This window comes from Ostrea edulis, chromosome 9, assembly GCF_947568905.1.
Source record: "Ostrea edulis chromosome 9, xbOstEdul1.1, whole genome shotgun sequence".
NCBI lineage: Eukaryota > Metazoa > Mollusca > Bivalvia > Ostreida > Ostreidae > Ostrea > Ostrea edulis.
In genome coordinates, this window is record NC_079172.1 from 57,821,640 (window position 1) to 57,837,146 (window position 15,507).

At 35.0% G+C, this 15,507-nt stretch overlaps 1 protein-coding gene across 2 annotated transcripts in view; it reads left to right on the top strand.

Annotated features, from left to right (window-relative positions):
• Positions 1-13,623, top strand: part of LOC125658912 (cullin-4A-like) — a 75,574-nt gene extending 61,951 nt beyond the window's left edge. The window contains exons 20-21 of one of the 2 annotated variants that reach the window (XM_056149693.1): positions 1,288-1,440; positions 10,081-13,623. In XM_056149693.1, coding sequence (XP_056005668.1) covers positions 1,288-1,440; positions 10,081-10,176 — 249 coding nt within the window. In that variant the 3' untranslated portion in view covers positions 10,177-13,623. Of the gene's footprint in view, positions 1-1,287; positions 9,963-10,080 lie in introns of those variants that run through there. The other variant, XM_056149692.1, reaches the window with a different exon arrangement.
• Positions 13,624-15,507: the final 1,884 nt, after the last annotated feature.

Genomic DNA, 15,507 nt, shown 5'->3' on the forward strand with positions numbered 1-15,507 from the left:
GTAATCATGAAGGGAAAAAATAGTTCTAAAAGGCTAGGATCATTAAACTGTGTGTACATGTTCCCTATGGTGTTGATACCAAGTATATTTTGAAGTAGTAATTGCTTCTAAGATTTTCCTAATAATAGTGAAATATTTCTTCAATTTGATGCCTTCATTTCATTTATTCTCTTTGATATTAGAGAAAGTGTTGAAGAACACTGTCCGAACCACTTTTGACAGAAAAGTGGTTTATTTGGATGTTAAGACATTCTGCATTACTGAATATATTGGATGAATGCTTCTCTAAACCAAGCAGCTCTCAGAATGTCCTTAAAGTTATAGTGGATCTGAGGGATGGAGGTTGTAAAATAGTTTGTGAACACTTCTCCTACATGGCTTATTGGATAGAAAATGGCCAGTTTAGAGGAATGGCCAGTTTACAGAGAACTTGGCATTTAGACACATTTTACCTAAATTTTCATAACATATTTCTTCTTCATACCATGAACCAAATGTGTTCAAGGACTATTATTTCACACTTGGAAAGAAAACTTCCTAACAAAAATTCAAATTACAATTTCAAATTTCACAAACATTTAAATTTGTTTTGACGTTTGTGAAGTTTGAAATTGTAATTTGAATTTTTGTTAGGAAGTTTAAGTCTATGGAAACCAAGAAAATTAATTTAATTAATGATAATTGTCATTGTCGTTCTTTATTCACATTCACTTATATCCATACAATAGTATGATACAACAATATGATGTTTGATACTGTATTCATTCAATATGTTCAATATTTGTTTAATACATTTTGTACAAAATTTTGAAGGGTCACTTGGACTAACACCCAGGACATTACAAGTAAACCATAGGAATTATGATGGCCACTTGCATTTTTACACCTTCGGTGAAAATGTTTACACCTGTCAGGTGGTCCCATCATTTTTCACACCTGGTCCTTCTTGATCAACCCCTGACTAACTTTTCTCTTCTTGGAAAGTGGCCAGTATTATGAGGGGAAATTGCACATGTTTGTCAGCAAATGTTCTATAAAAAGTGACTGGTGTCCGGTTTTCAGGGGTTGATGGTTTTGTGAGAATTTCTTTGTAAGGAAATATTAAGATTTTTGCCAGGACTTTTAAAATTGGCCAATATTCAGGGAGGACCGGTTTTCTGATGGGTTGCTTTGGAGAGGTTTCACTTTATTTTGCAGCATGAGCACCTTATATACATGTATATTGAAGAAAGTCCCAAAATGTCCATCCACAATTAAAACATTTCATGGTTGCATTTAAAATTTTAGCCAGAGGAGAATACCACAACTACAGAGAGAGTATTTCAGGACCGGCAGTACCAGGTTGATGCAGCCATAGTCAGAATTATGAAAACAAGGAAGACACTGACTCATAACCTTCTTATCTCAGAACTGTACAACCAACTCAAATTTCCTGTCAAAGTAAGCCATATACAGTCAAACATGCTTATAACAAATACACTTAAAACAAATTCACGTTTATTGCGAAATTATATTTATTTCCCTATGAAAGGAATTTTATTGGATATAACAAAGTTTGGTTTGGCTATAACCTTGTTTTACTGTATATTTTCTTCTAAATATTTTTGTTTTTAGCTCATCTGAGCCAAAGGCTCAAATGAGCTTTTCTGATCAAAATTTGTCTGTCAGCGTCGTCATCAGCATTGGCGTCGTTGTAAACTTTTCACATTTTCATTTTCTTCTCAAGAACCACTGGGCCAATTATAACCAAACTTGGCCAAAAGCATAATCACAAAAATGCAAAAATAGGGTGGGGTCATTTAAAAATCTTCTTCTCAAGAACCAATGAGCCAGAAGAGCTGAAATTTATATGAAAGCTTCCTGACATAGTGCAGATTCAAGTTTGTTCAAATCATAGCCCCCGGTTTTTAAAAATCTTCTTCTCAACAGCCAATGAATCAGAAGAGCAGAGATTTACATGAAAGCTTCCTGACATAGTGCAGATTCAAGTTTGTTCAAATCATGGCCATGGGGGTAGATTGGGGCCACAATAGGGGATCAAAGTTTTACATAGAAATATATATGGAAAATCTTTAAAAAAAATTCATCTTCTCAAGAACCAATGAGCCAGAAGAGCATGAAAGCTTCCTGACATAGTGCAGATTCAAGTTTATTCAAATCATGGCCCCCGGGGGTAGTTTGGGGCCACAATAGGGGATCAAAGTTTTATGTGGGAAATTGTGAATAAATAGAAAAAACCTTTATAAATCATCCTCTCAAGAACCAATGGGCCAGAGGAGCAGAGATTTACATGAAAGCTTCCTGACATAATGCAGATTCAAGTTTGTAAAAATCACGGCCTCCAGGAGTAGGTTGGGGCCACAATACGAACTAAGGTTTTAGATGCAAATATATATGGAAAGTCTTCAGATATGGGCCAAGGTAACTCAGGTGAGCGATGTGGTAAAAATGCTGACTTAAAATCAACAGCTTGTACTTGTAACACTTGTATTACATTTTTCTATGTTACTGAAATAATTCAGGGATCATTTAAGAAATAAATGTCATCGGTCTTAGTCCGACGTGGTCCATTAACAGTTTTACATTTTTAACTATTTCTTGAAAACTACGAGGCCAATCACTACCATTTTGGTTTGAAGCGTCTATAGGATAAGAGGAATATCTCCTGAACTACAGTCCCTGAAACGTTCTACTTTTCCACATGAACAGTGAACGGTACGCAGAGCGAACGGTGAATGCATGCAGAGCGAACGGTGAACATAATTTGGTGAAGGATGAGTGCGGCGAGTGCATGTTGAACGCAAAATAGGCAATTCATTCGGTACATTCAAGATTTTTCCGTTGGATACTACTTATTTTATAATCAGTTAGAGAATATATATATATGTGTGTGTATATATATATATGTCATACATGTGGTGTATATTGCAAGTGAGATAAAGCATTAGCTTTATCACATGCTTGTTTGATAAAGCACTTCCGGTCCGAACCACTTTTGACACTGTCCCCGCTTGAATGACATACATTTCCTGTGTTGATGCATATCGAAGCATGAAATAAAGCGTATAACTTGTTATGCTGTATTTATTTAGAATTTCTTTTATAGCAAAATTAAAATGATATTGCCCCCACTGACATATAATGCAAGTTATCGGCCATAAAAATGTCAACTCGATCAATAACTACTAAAAAATATTTCGATAAGAAAACAAAGAGATGCCCACACTATTATCATCAACAAGTTCGACATGCTGCGGTACCAAGCATTCACAAGCACAGTCTCTTTTCTTTGGAGCCATATTGAATGTAATATTTCAACAGCTTTACTTACTAAAGTGCCTCAGGATTTCCTCTTGCCCTCAGATTCAAAGAAACTATGTGAATAAAATCCAAATACACACACACTTCTTCTCATAGTATAAACTGTTGGACATTCTAATAACGCTGCATTATAATATTAGGCCTATTTTCAATGATTGTTGTTACACATGTTTATTTCAAAAAGATGACGACATCACACTTTTACCAGAAGGTTAGGCCAACGTCAAAAAATAAATACTCGGTCAATAGTTGGTTTTTTTGTTGGAATGGCAAAACCATTATTAATCATAATGTACAGTGGAACCCCGTTATTACGTTTTCCATTTTGTCACGATAAAATAACGTAATACCGGGGGCAACGTAATAAACGTTCCCAGTGAAATCCGTTAAAAATATCATTTGGAAATTGTATATCGTCCGTTGGTACTCCGTGAAGGGGTGTGTGAATATATGTTTACTGTTTCTTTGTTTAAAAGACTATGATACTTTGTTTTATTTACATCTTATCTTTAATGTCCGTAATTCTTCATGTTCTTATCCCTTTTCTTTATTTCAGTGTAGGATACATAAGGATGTTTTGATAAACGTTGCTTTTTCTGCATTCGTTTGGACCGCCATTTTGTTCAACTTTAAAACAATGCGTTCATGTAAATTTCTCTCAATAACTCGTTCCGGTTCGTATTCAACATTTGTATTAAAAAATAGCAAAACATCATTTTTATTAAGTTCTCTAATTACACAATACACAACACAATAAAAAAAAATGCCACCCAAAAAACAACAAAACTATAGACACAAAACGCACACAATACCCAACACTTGCACACTTCTCACCAACGATAAACATGCACGGAGAACAATTTAAGTGCAATCCACATAAAAAAAATATATAATGATGCACCAAGATTTCATTTATAACGCTAAATGATGGCACTAAAATAACGTGCGCATCAAGGGATTTTAAAATATTCACTGAGGTAAATGCCGTGCACAAATCGGCCGATAGATTGGTGTATGTATGGACGAGATTTACGAACACCCAAGCTGCATGTCCAAACAACGAATAATTTTTTAATTGAACACCTTTAGTCACCTATGTCCAAGCAGTTACCCAAGCGGTTGTAACATTGCTGCGATAAATTTGGTCTTTCTTGTTTGGTACCAAAGCTGTCCGTGAATAGAGTTTTAATAGCGAAGGAAATCACACTATGCTGAACACGCAGGTGGTTGAAAAATTATTTCTTTGATTATCAAAATATGAAAAATGAAGTAAATTTCATAGAGTACAATTTCTAAATAAACATTATTTAATTGTTTATCACTGGCTTCTATACGGGGTATTCACCTGTCTTGATGTCGCTAGATCTATCGAAGCGTGATCAGTCGAGCGTCTCTAATCCCCAAACAGACCAGGAAATTTACGTGGTGACTGCCTCAGGCAGTCAAGGTGTGAATGGCTTATTATTTTGAGAATCACTATTGAATAATTAGGGGTTTATTACGTTTTTGTCGGAATATTTACAACGTAATACCGAGTCCCGGCATTTTAGGACAACGTAATAACGAGGTCTATTTAATATAAGTTTGTTAAGAAATGGTTTTGTGCTTTGAAATTCCAACGTAATATGCGGACTAACATAATAAAGGGGGAACGTAATAACGGGGTTCCACTGTATATCCTTTCTAAATCAATTTTCATCCATGGTCTCTTTTATTAAAATGCCCTTTGTTATATACATGAATCAATTATAAGGCGCACTGTTTTTTTCCCGCGTAAGGAAGATTAATAATTACGACGCCTGAGCCATGGATTCAAAACAAATTCAATCAGCTGATGAAAATTTGCATGTACAGATACATGTATACATGAAAAGTAGAAAAAAAATTCTATAATATTTAAAATGCTTGATGTTTTCATAAATCCTAAATATTGTTGCGTCATCTTGGTGTACATGTATTACATTTTGACATAAGATACATAGTATTTAATTTCTTGATACAAGAGAATAAACAATGTATACAGTGTATGAAGTAAAGGTAGTTTAGTAATTAGCACCAAAAATTTACAGGTGTACATGCATGACTCCAAAATCTATGAGCGCGGTCGTTTGGATTACATACAATTAAAAAACATCCCTGAAAGGAGTCAAGATAAATGCATTAAACAAACAACACCATGGTGTTCCGAATGACAATGAACAGTGAACGCATGGCGAACGTTTCCATGAACGGTGAACGCAAAAACAGTAAACCGAGAGTGCACGGTGAAAGCATGGTGAGCACACGTTGAACACACTGAAAGTGCATGGTGAGCGAACAGAAAAATGGTAAAGTAGAACGTTTCAGGGACTGTATTAAAGATTTAGCTTTCTATTTTGTATATAGGTTTCTTATAGCAAGGTCTTCATATCATACCATGATCAATGACCTTGTGACCTTGGTCTTATCCAGAATAGCAAGATCATGTTGATCATATTGATGTTGAGACATATATCTCTGTGTTATGTGAATGCATTTTCAGTTATGTTGTGATCCTTTGGAGTTAAGTTGGGGCCACAATATGGGATCAAAAATTTTCATGGGAATAAAGATTGATAATAAATAATCTTTTAAAAATCACAACAGCTGAACAATGGCAGGGCCAAGGTGACTCAGGTGAGTGATATGGCCCATGGGCCTCTTATTTGAGAAAGTTTACATGGTTAAGACATTGACATAATGGGGAAAAATATTGAGCATGTCTGGAGGAAATCAAAATTTAAGGTATTCATTGTATAAGAAAGGATATCACAAACACATCTTGTTGTGTAAAACAATTATAGAGGAAGGCAACCCAAAAAACATTTACGGGATAAATGATAGGATTAATTATTTGATAAACAAGATGTGTTTGTGAAACACAAATGCCCCCGATAATGGCCAATTCCGAAGATGGCCAAGGTCATAAGGACAAATATCTTGGTACCAGTAGAAAGATCTTGTTACAAGAAATGCTCATGTACAATATGAAAGCTCTAATATTTACCATTTAGAAGTTATGACCAATGTAAAAAAAAATTAAAAGTAGGTCAAGGTCAAAAGGTTTAGTACCAACGGAAAGGTCTTGTCACACGGAACACTCACGTGAAATATCAAAGCTCTACCACTTACTGTTCAAAAGTTATAAGCAAGGATAAAGTTTTCAAAAAGTAGGTCAAACTCCAAGGTCACAGGGTAAAAAATGTTGGTACCCACGGAAAGGTCTTGTCACAAGGAATACTCATGTGAAATATCAAAGCTCTATCACTTACTGTTCAAAAGTTATTAGCAAGGTTAAAGTTTTCAAAAAGTAGGTTAAACTTCAAGGTCACAGGGTCAAAAATGTTGGTACCCACGGAAAGGTCTTGTCACGAGGAATACTCAGGTGAAATATCAAAGCTCTATCACTTACTGTTCAAAAGTTATTATCAAGGTTAAAGTTTCAGACAGAATGACGGAATGACAGACAGGACAAAAGCAATATGCCCCCGATCTTCGATCTCAGGGGCATAAAAATTGTCATACTATACTGTTGATATACGGCCTAGATAAGCTTCAGTACTCATTTGAAAACGTTAAAAATTGAAAATCCCACTATCTATAGAGGCTGCCATGATGTGGAAGTCTTTTTTTATTCATGACCACAAAAATCAATAATTTTGATGTCACACCGTGTGTTCCGCGGTTTTGATAAGATTTTAAGATTATCATCGATGTGCATGTGTTAGATTTTATGAATAAATAGGTTGATGCCTTTCTGTCAAGCAGTGAATTACACTAATGCGAAGGAGAGATGTGAAAAAAGTGTGGGGTTTTTTTCTTCGAAATTCCTGACCCAACCAAGTCGTCTGAAAAGAAGAGACTTTGTAAATTGTGGATCCATCATTTGCTTATAATGACAGGTTTAGGTTTGAGACATTTATATGAAGAAACGTTTACCGTCTGCCTGGTCTGCGACTCGACTGAACTTCTTTTCTTAATTTCTTCTTGCAAAAGAACGGGCTCAAACTTATACAGCTCCAAACTTAACTGTTTGTGACTCGTCATGTTTACAGTGCTGCTGATGAAATAAACCGGAACCGACAGTGTGACTTCATAAATAAAACTTTAATGGCCGCTCTCTTAGCGACGGGTAATTCAAAATATATGATGGATTAATAATGATTTAATCGTTAAGCAAAGATTTTTGTTGTTTTGACTGTCATTTACAATATCAGTATTAAGTGATACTTTATTCACAAGAGCAACAATGTGGTTATAAATAACATCTTCTTTAGTGCTATAAATAACATCTTCTTTAAGTGCTATTGAAACTAAATGGATATGTAGAAAGAACAGGTTATCCTTTACCAAAATTGTAAATTTGATTATCCCAGGGGTAGGGGTTTTGGTATTAGGGTGCCAGGGGCCAAAATGGTCAGTTATTATATGTGTGAATAATACAAATTTTTAACTTTTTCTTGACAACTGCCATTCCAATTCTTTTACAATTACGTATGAAGCATCTTTAGGACTAGGGGGACATAAGTTGTAAATTTCAGGACTCCTGCACCCCTGGGGCCTTGGGAAAGGGCAAAAATTTACCAATTTTCAAAAATTTTCTTCTCTACAACTTCAAATGTGTAAGAGAAACTAAATGCATGTGATGTTGAGCAGAAAGGCCTCTACCAAAATTTTAAATTTCATTATCCCTGAGATAGGGGTTCTGATCCCAGGGTGGGGCCAAACTTAGGATATGGTGTTTAGGTGTAAAACATTTAAATAACATCTTTAGTGCTATTGATACTGAATTGAAACTAAATGGATATTTAGAAGGAATAGGTAGTCCTTTACCAAATTGTAAATTCCATAATCCTAGGGGGTAAGGGTTTGGTTTCAGGGTGGTGTCAAAATTATTATAATGATTTGAAGGACTGTCACTGTATAAAATTTAAAAGCATACATAGGAATAGCAAAAAAGGATGTACAAACATGATGAATTTCACAACCAAGGGTTTTGACTCTAGGATGGGTCCAAATTAGTCATCTCTTTCAATGTTAATACATATATTATGTAAAAACCTTTCCATCAGTGTATGCACTTTTGAGAGCATTGAAGTTTTAAGAACACATCTTGTGTTGTACTGTTGCTGAACATTAGAATTTAGCTTTAGACATTAAGAACAGGAAACTTTTTCTAAATTCCATAGCCCTTGGGAGTAGTGATACTTTTCACTAATTCTCAGGTAACCGATAAGGCCTGTGGGCCTCTTGTTTCTTTTTCACTAATTTTAAAGTGTAATCGATGTCGGATAACGGAAACTTACGGGCGGTTTTATCCCCCTCCCCCTAAATATTTGAATTTAGATTTTTATCATTCATCGATGTCTTGATCTTGCCCCTAAGGTATTTCAAATGGTGAGCAAAAATTTGAATTTTGAATTTTACAAGGTAATTCTGAACACAATGAAATAGTTCCTTCGTGTTTAGCACATCTCATTTTGTTTTTCACATATTTTCTATTAAGCAATCTATATACAAACAAAAACATGGCACAGGCCTTGTTTACTTCGCACTTCTGAGTGCTGTACTATCTCACTTGTAACTCAACAAATGATATTCAAATTTTAGTTGACCATTAGAAAAGCCTCAGTTAAGCATTGTAGACAATAAAAATGGAAAAATAAAATTTTAATTTTCAGCTCAAACCCTGTCCATGCCCCTTTAAATCCAATTGCCTAGCTTATTAGCTCAGTAGGTTAATGTGTGGACTGCTGATCTGTAGGTCATGGGTTCGAATCTAGAAAGAGTTATAATTCATTTCCAGATTATTTTCTACTAAAACTGCAATTTTAACTATATGCAGTAAATTTGAATTTTTATGCCCCCGAGATTGAAGATGGGGGGGCATATTGTTTTTGTCCTGTCTGTCATTCTGTAATTCTGTCATTCTGTCTGAAACTTTAACCTTGCTAATAACTTTTGAACAGTAAGTGATAGAGCTTTGATATTTCACATGAGTGTTCCTTGTGACAAGACCTTTCCGTGGGTACCAACATTTTTGACCCCTTGACCTTGGAGTATGACCTACTTTTTGAAAACTTTAACCTTGCTAATAACTTTTGAACAATAAGTGATAGAGCTTTAATATTTCACATGAGTATTCCTTGTGTCAAGACCTTTCTGTGGGTTCCAACATTTTTGACCCTGTGACCTTGACCATGGAGTTTGACCTACTTTTGAACAATAAGTGAGAGCTTTGATATTTCACATGAGTGTTCCTTGTGACAAGACCTTTCCGTTGGTATTAAACCTTTTGACCTTGACATTTAACTTCTAATTTTTTTTTTTACATTGGTCATAACTTCTAAATGGTAAATATTGGAGCTTTCATTTTATACATGAGCATTTCTTTTGACAAAATCTTTCTACTGATACCAAGATATTTGCCCTTGTGACCTTGGGCATCTTTGGAATTTGCCATTATCGGGGGCATTTGTGTTTCACAAACACATTTTGTTTCTCTAAATTTGAATTTTTTCAACTTTAAAATATCACACATATCCTCTACTCTCCATCCATATCTCTCAAGTGTTCCTACTGAAACTTCCAAAGAAATTTGTTTGGGCCACAGCATATTAGCATATTAACAGCTCATACTTGGTACAAAAGTTGCTAAAGACCAGAATCAGAAGAATTCTACTCAGACCTGTGTATGTCGAAGATGAAGAGATAATTTATTTTCATACATTATGTTTTCAGCCTGCAGATTTGAAGAAGAGGATAGAGAGTTTGATTGACAGAGACTATATGGAAAGAGACAAGGAAAATCAAAATCAGTATCACTATGTGGCTTGATATCATAGTCCCTAGAACTCTTGTTAATTCCTTCAGGAATATCCTCCATTGCAGGAAAGTTTGACTACAACTAAAATATAGATCTGTGTTGCTGAAAATGGGGTTGGGGAGTTTTAAAATAATTGATTTTTGATGCCTTGAGCAGTGGTTGCTTGATATGGAGTTGTCCTGCTCATATGATGAACCTCATAATTTAATGCATCAGTTTTTTGGGGTTTTATTTTTCATCAGAAATTACAACAATTGAAATTCTGTGGTAGTCTTGCAATATGTTGAACCAGAATGTGTTGTTTGGATTGCAGTTAAATGTTATATCAATCAGATTGATGTTACATATTTGAATCGGAATAGTTTTGATTTCAGCAATACAAATATGCTGAATGTAGAATTTCAACAGATACATGTACATGTAACTTCATTTCCATGTCTCGATCTACCACTGAAAACAATCTTTACATTTATCCTTTTTTTTTTTTTTTTTTTTTTGGGGGGGGGGGTGCGATTTAGTACATGCATTGATATTGAGACAGTATAGTATTGCAGAACACTGGGTCAAAATATTTGTCTATACTGTATTATTTGATGATAGTGCAGAAAGATTGTCCAGTGTGTATATGTGTGATCAGTCGTAAAAATATAGAATTCACCATGATAAATACTACTGATAAAAAAAGATATACATCTACTGTACATATACAGGTACACATACATACAAAACAGGAAATGTGCTGAGAGATGTGCTACTTGTGTATAGTCCAGTGTTGTGTGGTAAGGAATGAGTGTAAGTTTATATGTGATTTTGTGATGAATGAGGATGTTTATAATTGTAGTAAGACTTTTAAAAACTGATATTTTTTGTGCTCTAACAGCCTCGTATGAATTTTTCTCAACAGGTACTATGTATCATATTTCACAAAAATGTTGGCAGAATTATTCAGTTTTACAAAATAAATATAAGTAAATCTAACTTTTCTTTGCTGTTCTACTTGCAGAGGTTTGAATTCATGTTGATGTACATTGAATTCCTTGCACATGTAGTACCACTTGTGTGACTATGATTTTAGTAAAGGATAAATTTCGAAAACTGTCCATTCTGTGAGAGAAAGAACTGTTCGAGATCCGAAGGGCCAAGAATAGTTACTTTATCCAACTTAAAACATTTGATCTATTGTAAACTGTCCCAGGTGATGTTTAGTGTTTTCTGTTATTATGTGACATGCTTGATTGTCTGGAGTTTGAGCGGTGTTTCAAAACACAATATCAAAAGAATAAATAAATGATTTCTGACCACTACCCATGTAAATGTTCATGAGTGAGATGTCCTCATTGGATGGAGAAAGTATGTTTCTAATTTGATCAAAATATAGATCCTGAGGTCTATATAGAATATAGAAGAGGAGCTTCAATACAGATGGCATTTTTAGTGACATAATTGATATGGAAAAAGAAATGGTCCTACTACCGGTATATAGAGTACTTTAGAGTAGGCTGGTAAAATTTCATGATTTAATTTAACTGCTGTTTCTTACTTTAGATTAACCTAATAATTATATACCTGGAATATAGTGTGTTTATTTTCCTTATTTTAGGAATTGTTTTAATTCAAAGTTTATCGTTTGATCCCGACCCCATCAAATTTAACTGCATGAAATATTAGCACATTACATCTAAATTTCCAAGATTATACCTTTATTCTAAACTCACCTGAGCAGAAGGCTGAAGTGAGCTTTTCTGAACAAAATTTGTCGTTGACTGGCGTTTGCATCATTTTTTCACATTTTCATTTATTTCTCGGAAAAAGCATCCTTGGGTGAAGGGCTTTTAAGTTTGTTCAAATGAAGGGTCATGCCCCCTTCAAATGGGGAGATAATTGCAAAAATAGGTGGGGTCATCTAAATATCTTTTCAACAAAAACCACTGGGCCAGAGGAGCTGAAATTTACATGAAAGCTAACTGACATAGTGCAGATTCAAGTTTGTTAAAATCATGACCCCATGGGGTAGGATGGGGCCACAATATCTCTAAAAAATCTCCCAAAAAAATCTTCTCAAGAACCACTAGTCTAGGAAAGTACAAATTTGCATGAAAGCTTCCTGCCATAGTGCAGATTCATGTTTGTTAAAATCATGGTCCCCGAGGGTAGGATGGGGCCACAATATGGGATCAAAGTTTTAAATACTAATATATAGAAAAGAAATCTTCAGAAGAACTATTTGGCTAAAGAAGTTTCTATTTGCATAAAAGGTTCCTGACATAGTGCAGATTCAAGTTTGTAAAGGGGGGGGGGGGGGGGGGGGGCAATAGAGACCAAAGTTTTACATGCAAATATATACGAAAAATCTAGATATGGACCAAAGTGACTCAGGTGAGCGATGTGGCCCATGGACCTGTTGTTTAAGTATCAAGCCTTTTTATTGTCATCATTGGTATTTGGATAGAAATGAAAATGAGATGATTGACTAGATGTAATTGTGAGTTCCGCTGTCGTTTTAAATCAACACTGGATGTAGGTTTTTTAAAGACCAGCAACTATTATAATTGATTTGAATCAATAATTGGCCAGTTACCCAGAAACAAAACATAAAAATAAATCGATGAATTAAATGGGGGGGGGGGGGGGGTTAAAGATCGTGAATTCCGAGTGACTATTACATGATCATACATGAAATTGATTACTGATGTAATATGTCACATCGCTCAATTCTTTCTCCAAACAAAATTCTGATAATCGGGATTGGGATGCAATGAATTGAATGTTGTTTTCTGGTCAAATTTTAATCATGTTTATATGCAAACAAACAATTAAATTGCATTGAATTATGAAATTTTACCAGCGCACTATAACGTACTCTGTTTAGTAGTACCCAAAAAGAAAGTAGCAGACCTCAGCCAAAATTTGATCTAAATCTGAAAAAAATTCGCCGATGTTTCTGGGGATGACTTAATGGACGCTAGCCAATTCGTATTCAGATGGTGGCAAGTGTATGAAAAGGATGAAGTGTTGTTCCTGCTGTAAAACTGACTCCGCATGCAGTGCATCTAGATAGTGAGATTAACATTTCATCAGGAGAAATGTTTTCCTCATTTAAATTTTGAGCCAAAAAGAGGATATGTTGTTGGATATATTTTTTAACATTCATGGAATGGATCTTCCATGGCCAGAATTCATGTACAAATTGTATGAAAGGGATGAAACGGTTTGTTTATTGTTTATTGATGTACACATTGTGAAATTACCATGCATCTGTATAGGCCTACAAATGTCATTTCACATTGGATTTGTCTCACTTCAAAAGATTATATACACTATTATTGAAAACTTTCTATAAAAATGTTTAATATTTATGCAGAAATGTGTATTAAATTGAAAATTTGGTGTATCATTACTGTTGATTTCTACAGAAAAAATTCGTTTTATGTATTTTATATAAAATATGTATAAATTTCGTTTTGTGTATTTTTCTTGCTTTCAACATGGAAAACCTGAAGTTGGGGAAAACTCTCCATTAAGTTAAGAATTGACAGTTTTGTTAACTTGATGTACGGTTACAGGTGACTTAATGTAAATATCCAAATCTATTATGCTAAATAATGTACAAAGAAAACACACAATTTTAAAGCTGTAACTGACGGTGTTCTTTCAACTATCCAATAGCCGAATAAAACCTAGATGTGTATAACTGATATAATCCCCACCAGCAGCATAAACGTGGGAATAATGTTACAATGAGCGTTTCGTAAAAACCGTCATTATGTGTACAGACATGGGAACGATGATTGCCGAACACAATCGGGTTGCTGAGACCGAGGTCATATAAAAAGTCGGGACTTGAGTAACTACACGTGTCTTTTGTTTTTTTTTAAATATTACATCGTTTCATGATTGACAACAGAAGTACGTAGTGTAAGAAAAGTAATAATTACGCAAATGTGTCACTCAAATGAAAGAGGGTGTTGCACCGAAGCGGGAGCTCTGTGCCAACGTCCCGTGGGGATCCGGGTTAGAATAGGTCCTCAGCATCCCTTGCTTGTCGTAAAAGACGACTAAATGATGAGACCGCAAAAACCGAGGTCCCGTGTCACAGCAGGTGTGGCACGATAAAGACCCCTCCCTGCTCAAAGGCCGTACGCGCCGAGTATAGAACTAAATTTTGCAGCCCTTCACCGGCAATGGTACTTGGCGTGAGTAAAAAATAGTGTGGTACGATTAATGCTCAATGGCCATAAGCGCCGAGCATAGGCCTAAATTTTGCAGCCCTTCACCGGCAGTGGTAACGTCTTCATATGGGTGAAATATTCTCGAGAGGGACGTTAAACAATATTCAATCAAAAAATATGTGCCGGCACTCGTGACGTAGAACTCATGGAACTGACCTTCATCCATATTTATACTCTTATTGCGTAATTGCCATTTAAGGTAGTACTCTACATCGTCATAATGGCTGACTTCCTTTAAAAAAACATGAATGAAAATATCGATATCAGCAATATTTGGCTTTTCCTTTTCGATTTCAATACCTAGCCGAGTAGCTCAGTAGGTGAGATAACTGACTGCTGACCTGTAGGTCGGAGGTTCGAGTCCAGCAGGGGTTTTAAATTTTTTTCAGATTACCTTCCACTAAAACCGTATTTTTTGACAAAATAAAGTAAATTTGAAAATTTTCAACTTCAAAATATTGTTGTACATATCCTCCACTTTTCATCTACGTCAAATTTCTCTGGTGTAGCAGACCTTAAATACCTGTAGGATTCCCCAGTACTTAGGGCAAGCCTAATACATTTTGTGTCAATACATTATACTTGTAGTGTAAACATAATGTTCAAAATCGTGAAAAATAAATAGTCTTGTTGTTCTGAGTATCAGTTCAATGTATACGGTTACATGTTACGAGTGTATCAAATATTTGATATTTTGTACTACATGTACTACAGTCTAAAAGCTCTTGTACTCGTATGTATTATTTTCTACAACCAACCGTTGGCAACTGTACCACAAAATAAACTATGGAAAGGTTAATACGCATTGATAAAGTTCAACATATTCGAAGTACATGTACCTATAAACATTGATTCACCATTATAGCAATTTGTTACTGGAATGCATACCATCGTATCAATACTTGGTCCTTTGTCTTTTATTCTACATGTACATGTGTATATGTTAATGACTATCCAGATTGCTTACAATACATTGCAACCCATATGTATGCGGACGATACAACCCAAGATGTCTCGGATAAAAGTATAGATGTTATAGAAAACAAATTACATATGGATCTTAAAAATACTTTGGAATGGATGGTAAAAAACAAACTTACAATCAATCTCAAG